At 55.8% G+C, this 23,549-nt stretch overlaps 1 protein-coding gene across 1 annotated transcript in view; it reads right to left on the bottom strand.

Moving 5' to 3' along the window:
• Window positions 1-23,549, bottom strand: part of LOC140481047 (arf-GAP with Rho-GAP domain, ANK repeat and PH domain-containing protein 1-like) — a 181,416-nt gene that overhangs the window by 48,572 nt on the left and 109,295 nt on the right. The window contains exon 14 of the mRNA XM_072576641.1: window positions 10,465-10,639. Coding sequence (XP_072432742.1) covers window positions 10,465-10,639 — 175 coding nt within the window. The remainder of the gene's footprint in view (window positions 1-10,464; window positions 10,640-23,549) is intronic.

Below are 23,549 nucleotides of genomic sequence, written 5' to 3'. Positions count from 1 at the left end.
CTCTCGCTTCTTCTTCCTCTCTCTTCTGTGCTTCCTTCCTCTCTCTCTTGCTTCTTCTCTCTCTCTGTCTGTGCTGTCACACACACCCCCCCCCCCCCTTCTTCTTCTTCCCTCTCGCTCTCTTGCCCCCTCCCGACACCCACCTCACACACAACCAACCACCCACCCACACACACAACCAACCACCCACCCACACACACAACCAACCACCCACACACACAACCAACCACCCACCCACACACACAACCAACCACCCACCCACACAACCAACCACCCACCCACACTACCAACCACCCACCCACACACACAAACCAACCACCCTCCACACACTCAACCAACCACCCACCCACACACACAACCAACCACCCACCCACACTCACTACCAACCTCCCACCCACACAACCAACCACCCACCCACTCACACACCAACCACCCACCCACTCACACAACCAACCACCCACCACACTCACCACCACACACAACCACCCTCCCTCACACAACCAACCCCCACCCACACAACCAACCACCCTCCCACCCACCCACAACCTACCACCCACCCTCACACAACCAACCACCCCCCCTCCCACCACTACCTACCACCCTCCCTCACACTACCAACCCCCTCCCACCCACAACCAACCACCCACCCAACCACCCATCCCACACACAACCTACCCCCCACCCACACCACCACCCACCTCCCACCCACCCACCCACTCCTACCTCCCCCCTCCCACACTCTCATCCCACCCTCCTCCACAACCCTCCCACCTCTCCACCCACCACCCACTCCAACCACCCCCTCCACCCTCACATCCCACCCTCACCATCCCACCTCCCCCCACCCACACCCACCCACAACCTCCTCACCATCCACCCCCTCCACCCACCCACATCCAACCACCCACCCACACACAACCCTCCACCCTCCCTCTACCAACCACCCTCCCTCTACCACCACCCACCCACAACCTTCCCCCTCCTCTCTCTTCCTCCCTCCTCCTCCCACCCTACCACCCCTCCACCTCCCTCCTCCTCCTCTCACCCTCCACCACCCTCCTCTTCCTACCTCCCTCCACTACCTTCCTCCTCCCTCCCTCTCACATCCACCCTCCCTCCACTCCTTCCTCCCTCCCTCTCTTCCTCCCTCCCTCTCCCTCCCTCCTCTTCCTTCCCCCTCCCTCTTCCTCCCTCCCTCCCCTCCTCCTCCCTCCCTCCCTCCTCCTCCCCCCTCCCTCTCTCTCCTTCCACCCTACCTCCTCCTTCCTCCCTCCCTCCTCCTCTCCTCCCTCCTCCTTCCTCCTCCCTCTTCCTTCCTCCCTCCTCTTCCTCCCTCCCTCCTCCTTCTCCTCCCTCCTCTCTTCCTTCCCCTCCCACCCTCTCTCTTCCTCCCTCCCTCCCTCTTCCTTCCTCCCTCCCTCTTCCTTCCCCCTCCCTCCCTCTTCCTTCCCCCTCCCTCCCTCTTCCTTCCCCTCCCTCCCTCTTCCTTCCCCCCTCTCTCTCTTCATTCCCCCTCCCTCTCTCTCTCTTCCTTCCTCCCTCCCTCCTCCTTCCTCCCTCCCTCTTCCTTCCTCCCTCCTCTCTCTTCCTCCTCCCTCCCTCTTCCTTCCTCCCTCCCTCCTCCTTCCTCCCTCCTCCTCCCTCCCTCCCACCCTCTCTCTTCCTCCCTCCCTCCCTCTTCCTTCCCCCCTCTCTCTCTTCATTCCCCCCTCCCTCTCTCTCTCTTCCTTCCTCCCTCCCTCCTCCTTCCTCCTCCCTCTTCCTTCCTCCCTCCCTCTTCCTTCCTCCCTCCCTCCCTCTTCCTTCCTCCCTCCCTCTTCCTTCCTCCCTCCCTCTTCCTTCCTCCCTCCCTCTTCCTTCCTCCCTCCCTCTTCCTCCTCCCTCCCTCTTCCTTCCTCCCTCCCTCCTTCCTCCTCCTCCCCTCCTTCCTCCCTCCTCCTTCCTCCCTCCCTCCCACCCTCTCTCTTCCTCCCTCCCTCTTCCTTCCTCCCTCCCTCTTCCTTCCTCCCTCCCTCCCTCCCTCTTCCTTCCCCCCTCTCTCTCTTCATTCCCCCCTCCCTCTCTCTCTCTTCCTTCCTCCCTCCCTCCTCCTTCCTCCCTCCCTCTTCCTTCCTCCCTCCCTCCCACCCTCTCTCTTCCTCCCTCCCTCCCTCTTCCTTCCTCCCTCCCTCCCTCTTCCTTCCTCCCTCCCTCTTCCTTCCTCCCTCTTCCTTCCTCCCTCCCTCTTCCTTCCTCCCTCCTCTTCCTCCCACCCTCCTCTTCCTCCACCCTCCTCTTCCTTCCTCCCTCCCTCTTCCTTCCTTCCCCCTCCCTCTCTTCCTTCCCCCTCCCTCACTCTCTCTTCCTTCCTCCCTCCCTCCTCCTTCCTCCCTCCCTCTCTCTTCCTTCCTCCTCCACCCTCTCTCTTCCTCCCTCCCTCCCTCTTCCTTCCGCCCTCCCTCTTCCTTCCGCCCTCCCTCCCTCTTCCTTCCTCCCTCCCTCCCTCTTCCTCCCTCCCTCTCCCTTCCTCCCTCCCTCTTCCTTCCTCCCTCCCTCCCTCTTCCTTCCTCCCTCTCTCTTCCTTCCTCCCTCTCTCTTCCTTCCTCCCTCCCTCCCCCTTCCTCCCTCCCTCTTCCTTCCTCCCTCCCTCTTCCTTCCTCCCTCCCTCTTCCTTCCTCCCTCCCTCTTCCTTCCTCCCTCCCTCCCTCCCTCTTCCTTCCTCCCTCCCTCCCTCTTCCTTCCTCCCTCCCTCTTCCTTCCTCCCTCCCTCTCTCTTCCTTCCTCCCTCCCTCTCTCTTCCTTCCCCCTCTCTCTTCCTTCCTCCCTCCCTCTCTCTTCCTTCCTCCCTCCCTCTCTCTTCCTTCCTCCCTCCCTCTCTCTTCCTTCCTCCCTCCCTCTCTCTTCCTTCCTCCCTCCCTCCCTCTTCCTCCCTCTCTCTTCCTTCCTCCCTCTCTCTTCCTTCCTCCCTCCCTCTTCCTCCCTCTCTCTTCCTCCCTCCCTCCCTCTTCCTCCCTCTCTCTTCCTTCCTCCCTCTCTCTTCCTTCCCCCCTCCCTCTCTCTTCCTTCCCCCCTCCCTCTCTCTTCCTTCCTCCCTCCCTCTCTCTTCCTTCCCCCCTCCCTCTCTCTTCCTTCCTCCCTCCCTCTCTCTTCCTTCCCCCCTCCCTCTCTCTTCCTTCCTCCCTCCCTCTCTCTTCCTTCCTCCCTCCCTCTCTCTCTCTCTCTTCCTTCCTCCCTCCCTCTCTCTCTCTTCCTTCCTCCCTCCCTCTCTCTCTTCCTTCCTCCCTCTCTCTTCCTTCCGCCCTCCCTCTCTCTCTTCCTTCCTTCCTCCCTCTCTCTTCCTCCCTCCCTCTCTCTTCCTTCCCCCTCCCTCTCTCTTCCTTCCCCCTCCCTCCCTCTTCCTTCCCCCTCCTCCCTCCCTCTTCTTTCCTCCCTCCCTCTTCCTTCCTCCACCCTCCCTCCCTCTTCCTTCCCCCCTCCCTCCCTCTTCCTTCCTCCCTCCCTCCCTCTTCCTTCCTCCCTCCCTCCCTCTTCCTTCCTCCCTCCCTCCCTCTTCCTTCCTCCCTCTCCCTTCCTCCCTCCCTCTCTCTTCCTTCCTCCCTCCCTCCCCCTTCCTCCCTCCCTCTTCCTTCCTCCCTCCTTCTCTCTTCATTCCTCCCTCCCTCTTCCTTCCTCCTCCCTCCTCTTCCTTCCTCCCTCCTTCTCTCTTCATTCCTCCCTCTCTCTTCCTTCCTTCCTCCCTCTCTCTTCCTTCCTCCCTCCCTCTCTCTTCATTCCTCCCTCTCTCTTCCTTCCTTTCTCCCTCTCTCTTCCTTCCTTCCTCCTCCCTCTCTCTTCCTTCCTCCTCCCTCTTCCTTCCTCCCTCCCTCCCTCCCTCTTCCTTCCTCCCTCCTTCTCTCTTCATTCCTCCCTCCTTCTCTCTTCATTCCTCCTCTCTCTCTTCCTTCCTCCCTCTCTCTTCCTTCCTCCCTCCCTCTCTCTTCATTCCTCCCTCTCTCTTCCTTCCTTTCTCCCTCTCTCTTCCTTCCTTCCTCCCTCCCTCTCTCTTCCTTCCTCCCTCCCTCCCTCTTCCTTCCTCCCTCCCTCCCTCTTCCTTCCTTCCTCCCTCCCTCCTCTTCCTTCCTCCCTCCCTCTTCCTTCCTCCCTCCCTCTTCCTTCCTCCCTCCCTCTTCCTCCTCCCTCCCTCTTCCTCCCTCCCTCCCTCTCTCTTCCTCCCTCCCTCCCTCTTCTTCCCTCCCTCCCTCTTCTTCCCTCCCTCTTCCTTCCTCCCTCCCTCCCTCTCTCTTCCTTCCTCCCTTCCTCCCTCCCTCTTCCTTCCTCCCTCCCTCTTCCTTCCTCCCTCCCTCTCTCTTCCTCCCTCCCTCCCTCTTCCTCCCTCCCTCCCTCTTCCTCCCTCCCTCTTCCTCCCTCCCTCCCTCTTCCTCCCTCCCTCCCTCTTCCTCCCTCCCTCCCTCTTCCTTCCTCCCTCCCTCTTCCTTCCTCCCTCTCTCTCTCTCTCTTCCTCCGTCCCCCTCTCTCTCTCTCTCTTCCTTCCTCCCTCTCTCTCTCTCTCTTCCTCCCTCCCCCTCTCTCTCTCTCTTCCTTCCTCCCTCTCTCTCTCTCTCTCTTCCTTCCTCCCTCCCTCTCTCTTCCTCCCTCCCCCTCTCTCTCTCTCTCTTCCTTCCTCCCTCCCTCTCTCTTCCTTCCCCCTCCTCTCTCTTCCTTCCCCCCTCCCTCTTCCTCCCTCTCTCTCTCTTCCTTCCTCCCTCTCTCTTCCTTCCTCCCTCTCTCTTCCTTCCTTCCTCCCTCTCTCTTCCTTCCTCCCTCTCTCTTCCTTCCTCCCTCCTCTCTCTTCCTTCCTCCCTCTCTCTTCCTTCCTCCCTCTCTCTTCCTTCCTCCCTCTCTCTCTCTTCCTCCCTCCCTCTCTCTTCCTTCCCCCCTCTCTCTTCCTTCCCCCCTCCCTCCCTCTCTCTTCCTTCCTCCCTCCCTCTCTCTTCCTTCCTCCCTCCCTCTTCCTCCCTCTCTCTTCCTTCCTCCCTCTCTCTTCCTTCCCCCCTCCCTCTCTCTTCCTTCCCCCCTCCCTCTCTCTTCCTTCCCCCCTCCCTCTCTCTTCCTTCCTCCCTCCCTCTCTCTTCCTTCCTCCCTCCCTCCCTCTCTCTTCCTTCCCCCCTCCCTCTCTCTTCCTTCCTCCCTCCCTCTCTCTTCCTTCCTCCCTCCCTCTCTCTTCCTTCCTCCCTCCCTCTCTCTCTCTTCCTTCCTCCCTCCCTCTCTCTCTCTTCCTTCCTTCCTCCCTCTCTCTTCCTCCCTCCCTCCCTCTCTCTTCCTTCCCCCCTCCCTCTCTCTTCCTTCCCCCCTCCCTCCCTCCCTCTTCTTTCCTCCCTCCCTCTTCCTTCCTCCCACCCTCCCTCCCTCTTCCTTCCCCCCTCCCTCCCTCTTCCTTCCTCCCTCCCTCTTCCTTCCTCCCTCCCACTTCCTCCCTCCCTCCCTCCCTCTTCCTCCCTCCCTCCCTCTCTCTTCCTTCCTCCCTCCCTCTCTCTTCCTTCCTCCCTCCCTCTCTCTTCCCCCCTCCCTCTCTCTTCCTTCCTCCCTCCCTCTCTCTCCCCCCCTCCCTCTCTCTTCCTTCCCCCCTCCCTCTCTCTTCCTTCCCCCCTCCCTCTCTCTTCCTTCCCCCCTCCCTCTCTCTTCCTTCCCCCCTCCCTCCCTCCCTCTTCTTTCCTCCCTCCTTCCTCTCTCCCTCCCTCTTCCTTCCTCCCTCCCTCCCTCTTCCTTCCTCCCACCCTCCCTCCCTCCCTCTTCCTTCCCCCCTCCCTCTCTCTTCCTTCCTCCCTCCCTCTTCCTTCCTCCCTCCCACTTCCTCCCTCCCTCCCTCTCCCTCCCTCCCTCTCCCTCCCTCCCTCCCTCTCCCTCCCTCCCTCTCTCTTCCCCCCTCCCTCTCTCTTCCTTCCCCCCTCCCTCTCTCTTCCTTCCCCCCTCCCTCCCTCCCTCTTCCTTCCTCCCTCCCACTTCCTCCCTCCCTCCCTCTTCCTCCCTCTTCCTCCCTCCCTCCCTCTCTCTTCCTTCCCCCCTCCCTTTCTCTTCCTTCCTCCCTCCCTCTCTCTCCCCCCCTCCCTCCCTCTCTCTCCCCCCCTCCCTCTCTCTTCCTTCCCCCCTCCCTCTCTCTTCCTTCCCCCCTCCCTCTCTCTTCCTTCCCCCCTCCCTCTCTCTTCCTTCCCCCTCCCTCTCTCTTCCTTCCCCCCTCCCTCCCTCTTCTTTCCTCCCTCCCTTCCTCCCTCTCTCCCTCCCTCTTCCTTCCTCCCTCCCTCCCTCTTCTTTCCTCCCTCCCTCTTCTTTCCTCCCTCCCTCTTCCTTCCTCCCACCCTCTCTCCCTCCCTTCCTTCCCCCCTCCCTCTCTCTTCCTTCCTCCTCCCTCTCCTCCTCCCACCTCCTCCCTCCCTCCCTCTCCCTCCCTCCCTCTCTCCTCCCCTCCCTCTCCCCCCTCCCTCTCTCTTCCTTCCCCCCTCCCTCTCTCTTCCTTCCCCCTCCCTCCCTCCCTCTTCCTTCCTCCCTCCTCCCTCCCTCTTCCTTCCTCCCTCCCTCCCTCTTCCTTCCCCCCTCCCTCCCTCTTCCTTCCCCCTCCCTCCCTCTTCCTTCCTCCCTCCCTCCCTCTTCCTCCCTCCCTCTCTCTTCCTTCCCCCCTCCCTCTCTCTTCCTTCCCCCCTCCCTCTCTCTTCCTTCCCCCCTCCCTCTCTCTTCCTTCCCCCCTCCCTCCCTCCCTCTTCCTTCCCCCTCCCTCCCTCCCTCTTCCTTCCCCCCTCCCTCCCTCCCTCTTCCTTCCCCCCTCCCTCCCTCTTCCTTCCTCCCTCTCTCCCTCCCTCTTCCTTTCTCCCTCCCTCTTCCTTCCTCCCTCCCTCTTCCTTCCTTCCTCCCTCTTCCTTCCTTCCTCCCTCCCTCTTCCTTCCTCCCTCCCTCTTCCTTCCTCCCTCCCTCTTCCTTCCTCCCTCCCTCTTCCTTCCTCCCTCCCTCTTCCTCCCTCCCTCCCTCTTCCTCCCTCCCTCTCCCTCCCTCCCTCTTCCCCCCTCCCTCTCTCTTCCTCCCTCCCTCCCTCTTCCTTCCTCCCTCTTCCTCCCTCCCTCCCTCTTCCTCCCTCCCTCCCTCTTCCTCCCTCCCTCTCTCTTCCTCCCTCCCTCTCTCTCTCTCTCTTCCTCCCTCCCTCTCTCTTCCTCCCTCCCTCTCTCTTCCTCCCTCCCTCCCTCTCTCTTCCTCCCTCCCTCTTCCTCCCTCCCTCTCTCTCTTCCTTCCTCCCTCCCTCCTCCTTCCTCCCTCCCTCTCTCTTCCTTCCTCCATCCCTCCCTCTCTCTTCCTTCCTCCATCCCTCTCTCTCTCTTCCTTCCTCCATCCCTCCCTCTCTCTTCCTTCCTTCCTCCCTCCCTCTTCCTTCCTCCCTCCCTCTTCCTTCCTCCCTCCCTCTTCCTTCCTCCCTCCCTCTTCCTTCCTCCCTCTCTCTTCCTTCCCCCCTCCCTCTCTCTCTCTACCTTCCTCCCTCCCTCTCTCTCCCTTCCTCCCTCCCTCCTCCTTCCTCCCTCCCTCCTCCTTCCTCCCTCCCTCTCTCTTCCTTCCTCCCTCCCTCTCTTCCATCCTCCCTCCCTCTTCCTTCCGTCCTCCCTCCCTCTTCCTTCCGTCCTCCCTCCCTCTTCCTTCCCCCCTCCCTCCCTCTTCCTTCCCCCCTCCCTCCCTCTTCCTTCCCCCCTCCCTCCCTCTTCCTTCCCCCCTCCCTCCCTCCTCCTTCCCTCCCTCCTCCTTCCCTCCTCCCTCCCTCCTCCTTCCTCCCTCCCTCTCTCTTCCTTCCTCCCTCCCTCCCTCTTCCTTCCTCCCTCTTCCTCCCTCCCTCCCTCTTCCTTCCTTCCTCCTTCTCTCTTCATTCCTCCCTCCCTCTTCCTTCCTCCCTCCCTCTTCCTTCCTCCCTCCCTCTTCCTTCCTCCCTCCCTCTTCCTTCCTCCTCCTTCCTCCCTCCCTCCTCCTTCCTCCCTCCCTCTCTCTTCCTTCCTCCCTCCCTCTTCCTTCCTCCCTCCCTCTCTCTTCCCTTCCTCCCTCTTCATTCCTCCCTCTCTCTCCTTCCTTCCTCCCTCTCTCTTCCTTCCTTCCTCCCTCCCTCTTCCTTCCTTCCTCCCTCCCTCTTCCTTCCTTCCTCCCTCCCTCTTCCTTCCTCCCTCCCTCTTCCTTCCTTCCTCCCTCCCTCTTCCTTCCTTCCTCCCTCTCTCTTCCTCCCTCCCTCTCTCTTCCTTCCTCCCTCCCTCTCTCTTCCTTCCTCCCTCCCTCTCTCTTCCTTCCTCCCTCCCTCTTCCTTCCTCCCTCCCTCTTCCTTCCTCCCTCCCTCTTCCTTCCTCCCTCCCTCCCTCTTCCTTCCTCCCTCCCTCTTCCTTCCTCCCTCCCTCTTCCTTCCTCCCTCTCTCTCTCTTCCTTCCTCCCTCCCTCTCTCTTCCTTCCTCCCTACCTCTCTCTTCCTTCCTCCCTCTCTCTCTCTTCCTTCCTCCCTCTCTCTCTCTTCCTCCCTCTCTCTTCCTTCCTCCCTTCCTCCCTCTCTCTTCCTCCCTTCCTCCCTCTCTCTCCCTCCCCCTCCCTCCCTCTTCCTGCCTCCCTCTCTCTTCCTCCCTTCCTGCCTCCCTCCCTCTTCCTGCCTCCCTCCCTCTTCCTGCCTCCCTCCCTCTTCCTGCCTCCCTCCCTCTTCCTGCCTCCCTCCCTCTTCCTGCCTCCCTCCCTCCCTCCTCCTGCCTCCCTCCCTCCTCCTGCCTCCCTCCCTCCTCCTGCCTCCCTCCCTCCTCCTGCCTCCCTCCCTCCTCCTGCCTCCCTCCCTCCTCCTGCCTCCCTCCCTCCTCCTGCCTCCCTCCCTCCCCCTGCCTCCCTCCCTCCCCCTGCCTCCCTCCCTCCCCCTGCCTCCCTCCCTCCCCCTGCCTCCCTCCCTCTCCCCCTCTCTCTCCCTCTCTCTTCCTCTCTCCCTCCGCCTCTCCATCTCTCTCCGCCCCTCCCTCTCTCTCTGCCCCTCCCTCTCTCTCTCTCTCTCTCTGTCTCCCCCTCTCTCTCCCTCTCTCAGTCTCCCCCTCCCTCCCTCGCTCTCTCATCATCTCTCCCTGTCTCTCTCTCTCTCCGTCTCCCCCTCCCTCCCTGTCTCCCCCTCTCTCTCCGTCTCCCCCTCCCTCCCTCGCTCTCTCTCCATCTCTCCCTGTCTCTCTCTCTCTCCCCCCTCTCTCCGTCTCCGTCTCCGTCTCTCTCTCTCTCTCTCTCTATCTCTCTCTAACGAGGGAGCAGTCTCTGAGAACAAGTCAACTTTCAGTCTTCCCATTTCACAGCAGAGTGACCCCGGCGATGGGGGATGACTGCCCAGTGAGGGAGAGGGACAGAGCCCTGGGTCTTAACTCTCTGATGGTTAAGAGGATTCGGGCAATCTCACAGAAACATCCAGAATTCTGACAGGGCTTTAGGATCCTCAGGCTTCCTTGCTCGAAGGGGATATGGGGTAGGCCATTTAGGGCTGAGATGGGGAGGGACATCTTCGCCCAGAGAGTAATAGAGTCTGTGAATCTAACCCTTTACCCCATCGATCATCAAAAATGTATCAACCTCTACCTCAATGTTCTGAAAGACTGAGCCCCTGGGATCGAGAATTCCAAATGTTCATCACCCTCTGAGTAAAAGTATTTCCCCTCATCGCGGTGCTGAGTGGTAGACTCGGTGGGCCAAATGGCCGTTTCCTGTGTTTCATCGGAACAGAAGCAGGAGTAGGCCATTTGGCCCGTCGAGCCTGTTCCACCATTCATTAAGGCCATGGCTGATCTATCCATCGTCTCAGCTCCTCCTGCCTGCATTATCCCCATAACCCTTCATTCCCCAACCACGCAGAAACCCATCCAACTGGGTCCTGAATATATTTAATGAAGCTGACTCTGTTGCTTCCTGGGGCAGAGAATTCCGTAGATTCCCCACTCTCTGGGAAAAGCAGTTCCTCCTCTGGAGCCTGCGGAATTCTCTGCCACAGGAAGTGGTTAAGGCCAGGAGTTAGATCGAGTTCTCAGGGATATAGGGATCAAAGGGTATGGGGGAGGAAGCAGGAACAGGGGACTGGGTTGGAGGATCAGCCATGATCATCTGAAATGGTGGAGCAGACTCGAAGGGCTGAATGGCCTCCTCCTGTTTTCAACGTCTCTGTGGCTCAGTAGACTGGATGCAGGGAAGATCAGGTTGCAGAGTGTCAGGATAAGGGTGATCTGGGACTGGGAGAAAGAGGAATCTCTTCACAAGGAAGCTGGTGACGTTTTGGAGCTCTCCAGCTGGGAGATCCCAGTCACTGAGTAAGCTCAGGACGGAAATTCACACCTCGCTGGGCACTAACTAACGGCATCAAGGGATGGCGTGGGAAAACAGCAATAAGATGGATTCCGACCCTGGCGGAGAACGGTGGAGCAGCCTGGATGGGCTGAATGGCCTGCGTACCTGATGGGATTGTGAGAGAGGTGCTGGTGGGGATAGTAGACTCACCTGCGTTTTTGTTCTGATTGAGGAATTCCACCTGGAGATCCTGGCCTGCTTGATGGGCCAGGTCAACTGGAGATGGGAGGTCAGGGTCCCCAGAGAAACAGCTCACATCGGCCCCACAGAACACCAGGGACATGGTCTCCTCCAGGTCACTGGTAACCACTGCAGCACACAGAGCCTAACAGGAGACAGACAGACAGACAAACAGACAAAAGGTCACTCCACCGGGTACAGAGCCAGGGGCATCCAACAGCAAGAAACCCTCACTCTCCCCCCACCCCCCACCCAGCCCCAGCCCACACCAATACACAGGACATGCGCCAACACCAACTGCATGTGACCTCTGACCTCCCGTCATTGGCCCTTCCATCGCTCAATTGCATGTTCTCAATAGCCACTCCAATGTTCAAATAGAACCGAAGGTTTGGTTAAAATGAGAATGTCCTAAAGTGTAAGGAATAGCAGGAGTAGGCCATTCGGCCCCTCTAGCTTGCCCAGCCATTCAACAAGATCATGACCGGCCCCAGGCCTCCACACCCCCTCTGCGCCCCACTGTGTGGTGGCCAACTTCTCAATGTCTGTCTGCCTCCTCGTTAAATACTTTTAGTGGTCTAACCTCCACAACTCTCCGAGGTAGAGAATCACAGACACTCACTACCCTCCGGGAGGAGAAATTCCTTCCCATCTCAGTTTTAAAGGAATGTCCCCACATTCTATAACTATGTCCTCTCGTCTGAGACTCTCTCCCCTCATGGAGACACCTTCTCAACCCCTACCCTTTCATCATCCCCCCTCAGGATCTTGCATGTTCCGCTAACATCATCCCTCATTCATCTAAACTCTAATGAACAAAAGTCCGACCTGTTGACCTGGTCAGGATGAGTCAGCTCCTTCACTCCAGTAAGCAGTCCCTGGTGAATCTCTCTTCAACGGTTTCCAATGCCAGTACATCCACTTCTGAAACACAAGGCCCAAGGCTGTACACACTGCTCCACGGGCAGCCTCACCCACACTCTGTACAGCTGACTTCCTGATCGCTGTATTCCCCCCCCCACCCCCACCAGCCCCCCCCAGCAATAAAGGCCAACATTCCATTCACCCGCTTAATGACTTGCTGCACCTGAACACTAACACTCTGTTTCATGCCCAAGATCACCCTTTGTGCTGAACGTGTTTGAAGTTTCTCTCCATTTAATAATACTTTGCCTTTTGATTCTTCCTACAGATGGTATGATCTCTCTCTTCCCTAAACTAAACTCCGTCCGCTGAGGTTTCACCAACTCAGTCTGGATCTCCCTCTCAGATTCCTTATGTTCACATCACCTAGTTTAGAAACATTTCACTCTGCCACCCCCACCCCCCCCCACCCCATACACCCACACACACCCTCACCCACACTCCTATACACCCACACACACCCTCACCCACACTCCTATACACACACAGACACCCACACACACCCTCACCCACACTCCTATACACACACAGACACCCACACACACCCTCACCCACACTCCTATACACACACAGACACCCACACACACCCTCACCCACACTCCTATACACACACAGACACCCACACACACCCTCACCCACACTCCTATACACACACAGACACCCACACACACCATCACCCACACTCCTATACACACACACAGACACCCACACGCACCCTCACCCACACTCCTATACACACACACAGACACCCACACGCACCCTCACCCACACTCCTATACACACACAGACACCCACACACACCATCACCCACACTCCTATACACACACAGACACCCACACACACCATCACCCACACTCCTATACACACACACACACAGACACCCACACGCACCCTCACCCACACTCCTATACACACACAGACACCCACACACACCCCCACACACCCAGATACAGACTCACACACACCCGACACACACAGCCCCACTCACCCCTACACACCCCCCACACACAGCCACACCCCCCACACACAGACTCACACACATACCCACACAACCCCCACATACACGCCCACACACACAGCCACACCCCCCCCCCACACACACACACACACACACACAAACACTCACCTAAGCTCACCCACACACACACAGACCCACACCCACAAAGACCCACACGCACTCACCCACCCACTCACACTCACCCACACACACTCACCCACAACTAGGGTCATATATTCAAAGATGGTACAGCACAGAACCAGACCCTTCGGTCCAACCCGTCCATGCCGACCAGATATCCCAACCCAATCTAGTCCCACCTGCCAGCACCCGGCCCATATCCCTCCAAACCCTTTCTATTCATATGCCCATCCAAATGCCTCTTAAATGTTGCAATTGTACCAGCCTCCACCACATCCTCTGGCAGCTCATTCCACACACGTACCACCCTCTGTGTGAAAAGGCTGCCCTTTAAGTCTCTTTTATATCTTTCCCCTCTCACCCTAAACCTATACCCTCTAGTTCTTGACTCCACGACCCCAGGGAAAAGACTTTGTCTATTTATCCTATCCACGCCCCTCATAATTTTGTAAACCTCTATAGGGTCACCCCTCAGCCTCCGATGCTCCAGGGAAAACAGCCCCAGCCTGTTCAGCCTCTCCCTATAGCTCAGATCCTCCAACCCTGGCAACATCCTTGTAAATCTTTTCTGAGCCCTTTCAAGTTTCACAACATCTTTCCGATCGGAAGGAGACCAGAATTGCACGCAATAATCCAACAGTGGCCTAACCAATGTCCTGTACAGCCGCAACGTGACCTCCCAACTCCTGTACTCAATACTCTGACCAATAAAGGAAAGCATACCAAACACCTTCTTCACTATCCTATCTACCTGCGACTCCACTTTCAAGGAGCTATGAACCTGCACTCCAGGGTCTCTTTGTTCAGCAACACTCCCTAGGACCTTACCATTAAGTGTATAAATCCTGCTAAGATTTGCCTTTCACATTTATCTACACAACTGACGCGCACACACACACACACCCCCAGCAAGACAAAAAAAATATGAAACACCCACGCACACAGACCCCCACACAACTACGTACACACACACACACACACACACACACCCAACCCACACCCACACACCCACATGCACCACATACACCCAACCCACACCCACACACACATACACACACACACACACACACCCAACCCACATCCATCACATACACACACACACCCAACCCACACCCACATACATCACATACACACACACACACACCCAACCCACACCCACATACACCACATACACACACACCCAACCCACACCCCCACACACACACACACCCAACCCACACCCCCACACACACCACATACACACACACACCCAACCCACACCCACACCACATACACACACACACACCACATATACACACACACACCCAACCCACACACACCACATATACACACACACACCCAACCCACACACACCACATATACACACACACACCCAACCCACACACACCACATATACACACACACACCCAACCCACACACACCACATATACACACACACACCCAACCCACACACACCACATATACACACACACACCCAACCCACACACACCACATATACACACACACACCCAACCCACACACACCACATATACACACACACACCCAACCCACACACACCACATATACACACACACACCCAACCCACACACACCACATATACACACACACCCCCAACCCACACACACCACATATACACACACACCCCCAACCCACACACACCACATATACACACACACCCAACCCACACACACCACATATACACACACACACCCAACCCACACACACCACATATACACACACACACCCAACCCACACACACCACATATACACACACACACCCAACCCACACACACCACATATACACACACACACCCAACCCACACACACCACATATACACACACACACCCAACCCACACACACCACATATACACACACACACCCAACCCACACACACCACATATACACACACACACCCAACCCACACACACCACATATACACACACACACCCAACCCACACCCACACCACATACACACACACACACACCCAACCCACACCCACACCACATACACACACACACCACATATACACACACACACCCAACCCACACCCACATACACCACATATACACACACACACCCAACCCACACCCACACACACCACATATACACACACACACCCAACCCACACCCACATACACCACATACACACCCACACACCCAACCCACACCCACATACACCACATACACACCCAACCCACACCCACCACATACACACCCCACACACATACACACCCCACACACACAGCTTTACACAATTACATGCACACCCACATACACCCCACACACAGCCCTACACACTGCCCCACACTCACATACACCTCACACACATACCCACACATACGCCCCACACTCACACACCACACTCACATACACCCCCATACCCACCCCACACTCACATACACACCCACACCCACCCCACACACACACACCCACACCCACCCCACACACACACACACACCCACCCCACACACACACCCACACCACACACCCCTCAGTCACACACAACCACACACACCCTACCCCACACTCACATACACCCCCACACGCAACCCACACTCACATGCACCCCACACCCACCCCACACACACACCCACACCACACACCCCTCAGTCACACACAACCACACACACCCTACCCCACAGTCACACACAACCACACACACCCTACCCCACACTCACATACACCCCCACACGCAACCCACACTCACATACACCCCCACACCCACCCCACACTCACATACACCCCCACACCCACCCCACACTCACATACACCCCAACACTCACATACACCCCCACACTCACATACACCCCCACACTCCCCTCAGTCACACACAACCACACACCCACCCACCCCACACTCACATACACCCCACACCCACCCCTCAGTCACATACACCCCCACACTCACATACACCCCCACACTCACATACACACCCACACCCACCCACACCCTCACACACAACCACACACCCCCACACCCACCCCACTCCCACACCCACCCCACACTCACATACACCCCCACACCCCACACTCACATACACCCCCACACTCACATACACCTCCACCCACCCCTCAGTCACATACACCCCCACACCCACCCCACACTCACATACACCCCCACACTCACATACACCTCCACCCACCCCTCAGTCACATACACCCCCACACCCACCCCACACTCACATACACCCCCACACTCACCCCACACTCACATACACCCCCACACTCACATACACCCCCACACCCACCTCACACTCACATACACCCCCACACCCACCCCACACTCACATACACACCCACACCCACCCCACACTCACATACACCCCCACACCCACATGCACACCCACACCCCACACTCACATACACCCCCACACCCACCCCACACTCACATACACACCCACACTCACATACACCCCCACACCCACCTCACACTCACATACACCCCCACACCCACCCCACACTCACATACACACCCACACCCACATACACACCCACACCCACATACACCCCCACACCCCACACCCACATACACCCCCACACCCCACACTCACATACACCCCCACACCCACATGCACACCCACACCCCACACTCACATACACCCCCACACCCACCTCACACTCACATACACCCCCACACCCACCCCACACTCACATACACACCCACACCCACATACACACCCACCCCCACCCCCACCCCCACACTCACCCCCACCCCCACACTCACATACACAGCCACACCCACATACACACCCACACCCCCCCACACTCACATACACACACCCAGACACCCCACACTCACACGCACCCCCACACATCCCACACTCACACGCACCCCCACACATCCCACACTCACAACACACCCCCACACTCACCCCACACTCACAACACACCCCCACACTCACAACACACCCCCACACTCACAACACACCCCCACACTCACCCCACACTCACAACACACCCCCACACTCACCCCACACTCACCCCACACTCACAACACACCCCCACACTCACCCCACACTCACAACACACCCCCACACTCACCACACCCCCCCACACTCACCCCACACTCACCACACACCCCCACACTCACCCCACACTCACCACACACCCCCACACTCACCACACACCCCCACACTCACCACACACCCCCACACTCACCACACACCCCCACACTCACCCCACACTCACCCCACACCCCCACACTCACCCCACACTCACCCCACACCCCCACACTCACCCCACACTCACAACACACCCCCACACTCACCCCACACTCACAACACACCCCCACACTCACCCCACACTCACAACACACCCCCACACTCACCCCACACTCACATATACCCACACACCCACCCCACACTCACAACACACCCCCACACTCACCCCACACTCACATATACCCACACACCCACCCCACACTCTCATACACCCACACACTCCACACTTACATACACCCACACACTCCACACTTACATACACCCCCTCACCCCACACTCACATACACCCCCTCACCCCACACCCTCCACTGTTTATTTCTACACGCCTGCAACAAACATGACAAATCCTCACAAAAATAAAACCCGAGTGTTCGAGTTCTACTTACCTGGAGGTTGAGGAAAGGTGGTAGTGTGGGCTTTTAATGACTTTTAAAAACAAGAAATTATCTGGCAAACCAAAAAAGAAATGGTGCCTTCTATTTTTGAATGAAATCATTTCCTCAATTGTCTGTCTGAAATGTATGTGTGCCTCGCAAACCATTTCACCAATTAACAGTTACAGTGAATTCTCAGCTCCTACCCCTTCTGCAAGACCAGGCACAATGGGCCGAATGGCCTCATTCTGTGCCAGGACAATCCTGTGGTCAGCTCTGCTCGGGAATACGGTCAGTGGGATCTTTCACATCCTAACCAAGAGTCGGCATCTTGGAATCTCACTCTCTGCAGCGGACACCCCTGGTGAACTGTTTGGTCTCTACCCCACGTTTCTGTCTCACAACGACACCAAATCCCTGCCTGTCCCACCTGTTAATATCTTTAACAATGTGAGCTTCTACAACCCTCCCTCAGGGCACAGAGAGATCCACCAGCCTCCAGGCGAAGACATTATTCCAATGGATTGAAATGAGGATCAATCGACCTTTCTACTGCACCTTCCCCCACCCACCCAGTGTTACACTCCCCAATAAGGGGAAACTATCTCTCGGAGTCTACACTGTCAAAACTTTTCAGGGTCTTGTGCATCTCAACAAGATCACTTCTCACATGAGCAGTTGTGGGCCCCGTATCTAAGGAAGGATGTGCTGGTCATGGAGGGGGTCCAGAGATGGTTTACATGAATGATCCCAGGGATGAAGGGATTGTCATATGAGGAATGGGTGAGGACCCTGGGTGTGGACTCAATGGAGTTCAGAAGGTTGAGGGGGTATCTCACGGAAACTTCCAGAATACTGAGAAGCTGGATAGAGAGGATGTGGAGAAGATGTTTCCACCAGGAGGAGAGACAAGGACCTGAGGGCCCAGCCTCAGGGCGACCCTTTATAACTGAGATGAGGAGAGGTTTCTTCAGCCAGAGGGTGGGGAATGTGTGGGACTCATTATCACAGGGGGCTGGGGAGACCAAGTCATTGAGTGTATTTAAGACAGAGATAGATAGGTTCCTGATTAGTAAGAGGGTCAAGGGTTATGGGGAGAAGGCAGGAGAATGGGGTTCAGAAACATATCAGCCATGATTGAATGGTGGATCAGACTCAATGGGGTGAATACCCCAACTCTGCACCTATATCTTATTGTCTTAATAGTGACTCAGCCTGTGATTGTGAGAAACCCTCTCTTCCCAGAGACCAGCAAACCTTTGCTGTGATAGGAGCGAATTCTTCCAGAAATACAAGACCAAAACTGTACAGGAGCTGAGGAGACAGATAGTGCTTTAAACTTATTAACAATCTGAAAGTAACACCTCTGACAGTGCAGCACTCACTCAGCTCCCTGCCTGAACCAACCCCCCAGTCCAGGTCAATGGGCTGAATGGTCTCACTCTCTCTCCTGGGCTTACATCCCATTGTTCACAAGGTTTACTCAGTGACCCTCACACAGATGAGTGTTTGAAATTATGAGGAGGGGATATTGATAGGCGAGATGCAGAGAAAATGGTTACACAGACAGGAGGAGACTGGGAACAGGAATCAGTCCACTGTCATCCCCAAACACTGGAGAATCCCACTGACTCGCTTCTTGGTAAAAATGAGAAAATCAGTATTACAGTGAATCGTTGCGGTGAATGTGTTTCAGGGGAAGTTAGCTAACCCCATAAGGGAGGAGGGAATAGGAGATGGTGCTGGAGCAAGATGGAGAGGTGGAAGCAAGCAGTTCTTGTGGAGAATAAACGCTAGCATGGAGCATGTGGGCAGAACGGTCACTTTCCAAGATGGGCACCTTTAAAACTGATTCAGAAACTTCAGAAAACACAGTCTGTAAATCTCTTCAACGGTGAATGGAAAGTTAAACAATTCACTAAAATGCTTCCTCTTATAAAGTCACACAGCATGAAAACAGGCCCTTCAGCCCAACCAGTCCATGCCGACTCTAATCCCAAAACCAGTCCCACCTGCCTGCTCCTGGTCCATGTCCCTCCAAACCTTTCTTATTCATGTACCTATCCAAATGTCTTTTAAACATTGTAATTGTATCCACATCCCCCACTTCCTCAGGAAGTTCATTGCACACACGAACCACCTTCAGTGTAAACAATTTGCCCCTCATGTCTTTTTTAAAAATCTCTCTCCTCTCACCTTAAAAACATGCCCCCTAGTGTTGAAATCCCCCATCCATGGGAAAAGAACAACCATTAACTCTATCGATACCCCTCATTATTTTATAAATTTTGATAAGGTCACCTCTCAATTTCCTACATTCAAGTGAACAAAAATAAATAGGAAACGGTACTGAAGAGAAGAATATTGTCCACGTAAAAGAGGAGTTTCTGACTGTTTGTTGGGAGTAAACGTCACACCTTGCTCAAGAGAGTTTTGGTAACACTAGGCACACTGACACACAAGATGGACGCTGAGCCATAAGTTGGCCACTTGACACACAAGATGGCCGCCAGACCACAGTACGGAGAGAGGCCTCACAGCTGGCCACAGTGCTGTTGGTCTCTCTCTCTCTCTCTCTCTCTCTCTCTCCCTCTGGAGCACCGGTGTTTCCTTGTACAATAAACTCTGTCATTGAACCCCCGACTTTGACTCTGAGGCAAGTGATTTTCCCCATAACAATTGGCGGTGTGAGCAGGGTTCTTATTACTGGTGCCCTGGTCAAAAGCCACGATTAGGGAGCCGGGGTAAGAGCTGATTTGTTCCTGCAAACGGGAAGGGTCAGACCGGGCCACGGACACAGTTTAAAAGGTAAACTGATTGTAATGTCTAACCTGCTACAGGACTGAGTTAAAAAAATGAACACAGACTCCTGTCTGTGGAGAATACGTGTTAACCGGATGAACTACTGTAAGAACCTGCTGTTTGTGCTGAAACAACCAGAGGACAAGGTTGTGCCAGTCTCAAAGACCCTGCCCGGAACTGGGTGGTAAGAGGGGTAGCCTACCCACCATGTTCCCCCCCACCTTGCACCCTGCCACGCACCCCACCCCACCCCCCCCACCCCCCCGCCATGCACCCTGCATCCCTGCCACGTGAAGGTTGGGATTTGAAGTGGGGATTGAGGTGCCAAGGGCACTAGGAGCTGTGAAACCCAAGTGGCCAAGTTGGGTAACATTGGACTCTGTAAGGGCGAACAAGGCAGAGTCCAGGTAGAGTTTAAGGTAAAAGTGGGGTGCTGTCTGTACTTGTAACTACCAGTGTGGTGAGCAAGAGCCTGACCAAGAGCCAAACCTCAGTGGAGCGCACATTACCGAGGTGGGGAGCATGGACACTGGGTGACTGTGATACCCTGTCAGTCCGTAGTAGAACAACAGAGCTTGAATAGCGACTTTGGCTGGGAGGGGAAAGAGTCTCCCCCCCCCCCGGTAGAGAGCATGTCAGGCTAGAGGTAGGTTTCTGGGCCTATCGGGAGATGCTGGGTCAGTAGAGGTGGCCAGAGGGTAGAGGAGTCCCGGTAGAGAGAGTACACCTTGTTAGGAGGCTGCTACGGCCGTATGGATGGTGCTGGGACAGTATTATTGGTGGGTGGTGAGAGGGGTAGAGAAGTCCCCACTGGGTTAGGAACACTTTACTGTTGGTGGTATCCTGGGGGGGTACACAATCTGCTGAATGGCAGATCAAAGTTCTAAAGGGGGCTCTGCAGGTTCCCTTACTGAGAAATACAAGGCAGACAGAGCAAATGAAGTAAAGTGGCTGGGATCCATCCCAGTCGTTAGCACAACAGAGAGTGAGGATAGATAAACAGAAACAGAATAAAACTGAGACGATAGGGGCAATGTTAGTCTACCAGTTAGCCCCCGTGAGTAGGTGGAGAAAGGGCCAGGAGCACGTTAAAGAGCTGGAGGACGAGTTAAGAAGGGTGAACAAACATTCACACTGCCCGACAAACCAGGCTTTGCCCCAAAATGGAATGGACCAGACGATGTGGTAATAGGTGGGGACTCCCTGTGCCTGCCTGGACATTACAGGGAAAGGCACATGGAAGGACTGGGCCCAACCCGAACCATTTAAAGACTCCTGTGACCAAACCATTCCCCAGCTGCAGACAGGAGCAGTGGACAGGCCGGTCATCTTAGGGGGAGCAGGCGTGCTTGAATGTGACTGCGGGCAGATGGTTCATATGTGATCAGTGCAATGGCACCCATGTCAGCTCTGCCACACAGACATACCCCTTCGACACTCACCAGCTGGGGGGGTGCACCCAGGGGATCAGGGGCGACATGGGTGGACAGACAGGTAGGATAGGACAATGCATGTAATCAAGCAGAGACGGGATTTGTTTTTCTATTTAAGGGGACTTATGCGACAGACACCCCAGGCCTCCCAAACCTGTTTACAGTAGGAACCATTGCTCCCCTTACTGTAGCCATGCCCCATTGAGGGGACATCCTCGGAGAAGGATAGTGACCCACTCCAACAGTCAGGAGTTCTGTGCTGACTGGCAGGCCCCCGTCACTTTGGGGTCATCATTGGAATATGGATTTCTGGGATCTCTATCTTTGGGGAGCACAGCAGGGGCCATCAGTGCTAAAAACCAAAATTATCTTGTATGTGGCCTGACTATCTGAGGCAATAGCACCTCAAAAGCTCTGGAAGCAATTAACACAGAGCTGGCTGAACTCAGACTACACACAGCAGACACGGTGTATATGGTGGATTATCAATGAGCACAGCAAGGGGGAGTTATTGATGACCACTGTATCATCCATGGTCTTGATGCCTCTTATCACATTACAGAAGCCATCAAGAATATCCGAGACCAGTGAGGTAATTTTCGACAGGGAGCCACAATCACAGACAGCTGGCTAAGTTGGTTGCTCGGTAAATCTTGGGGACTGTATTTGGCCGACGGGATAGTTCTCCTCATTGCACTCACGCTGGTATTCTGTGGGGGCCTCGGATGTTTAAAGCTCTGCTGTGAGGCGTTACTGATGGGAACTGTGCCAGCAGCGAGTGTCACCACAGAAGAGCCCCCAACTAAATTGGCACTCCATGATACCCCTCGGGAGGAGGGGCTCCTAGAGATGACCTAGCTCTACATGTAAATTGTATGGTCTGCGGGAGATCTCCAAAGTCACCTCCTTGACCACAAAGGGGGGAGTGGAGTGAGAGATGGCACGGGGCAGGGTGACACTAGGCACACGGACTCACAAGATGGCCGCTGAGCCATCAATTGGCCAACTTGACACACAAGATGGCCACCAGACCACAATACAGAGAGAGACAGCAGAGCAAACACAGGCACTGCCTGGGGCCACCAGAATGCCAGCACAATGCACTCACAACCTAGCTGATAGTCTAAGGTGGGTGGGGGAGAGAATACACGAGTAGTGTACACTGCCCGCCGAAGTCTCTGGGTCCAGCCAACACCTCTTATAGAAATGCTAACTGTTTGATACGGTCTCAATACAGAGTGCTAATAGCCAGGGCTGCAGTAACCATTCGCAGAGCGATTAGTACCCCATTACTACAGCAATGGACTGCCACACAGATGCTGAAACTGACAACGACGTGCTGAAATTAACAAAGGCTGCACTGGAACTGACAATGATTCTGCAATGTTTACAACAAACAAACCATGTTACAGAGACAATAACCTCACCACTGACCTATTATATTACACAATGTATAACAGTATGTTGACATGTGTTCCAGGTTGAGAGCAAACTCACAGCTGCCCACTGTGCTGTTGGTGTCTCTCTCTCTCTCTCTCCCTGGAGCGCTGGTTATTTCCTTGTACAATAAACTCTGTCATTGAACCCTGACCCTGACTCCGAGGCTGGCGATTTTCCCCACAACAGAGGCATCGCAGGAGGCCATTCGGCCCCTCAGCTGTATTCCATCATTCATGCCTGAATGTGCATCCCAACTTCCTCTGCACAGCCTGGGATTTACTGAGCTAAATGATCTGACACACTGAGCAGGTCTTGGATTCCATGGATAGAAATCCAATGGAGTTCCATCCCTCAGCAATCACGTTTCTGACAATGCACCTCCTCCTCAGTACAGTCCTCACAAAACTAGACCATTCTGCCCCTCGGATTTGCTCTACAATTCTAGATCATGGCTGATCCTATACCACGTTCCCATGGCAATGCCCATAATTCCTTCAGTATCTAGCAAGCCATCAATCTCCATCTTGAGCTGCCACAGTCCTCTGGGATTGGGACATTCCACCGCCCTGTGAGTGAACACCCATCCTCAACTCAGTCCTCAATGCCAGTGGACGCTGGATCAGTTGTTAATTTTAAATTTGAGCTAAATTGCTGGAAAAGCTCAGCAGGTCTGGCAGCATCTGTGGAGAGAAATCAGAATTAACGTTTCAGGTCCAGTGACCC

The sequence above is a fragment of the Chiloscyllium punctatum genome, chromosome 9 (assembly GCF_047496795.1).
Source record: "Chiloscyllium punctatum isolate Juve2018m chromosome 9, sChiPun1.3, whole genome shotgun sequence".
NCBI classification, from domain to species: Eukaryota; Metazoa; Chordata; class Chondrichthyes; order Orectolobiformes; family Hemiscylliidae; genus Chiloscyllium; species Chiloscyllium punctatum.
Note: the sequence above shows the minus strand (reverse complement) of the source record. Positions and strands in the feature narration are given on the sequence as shown.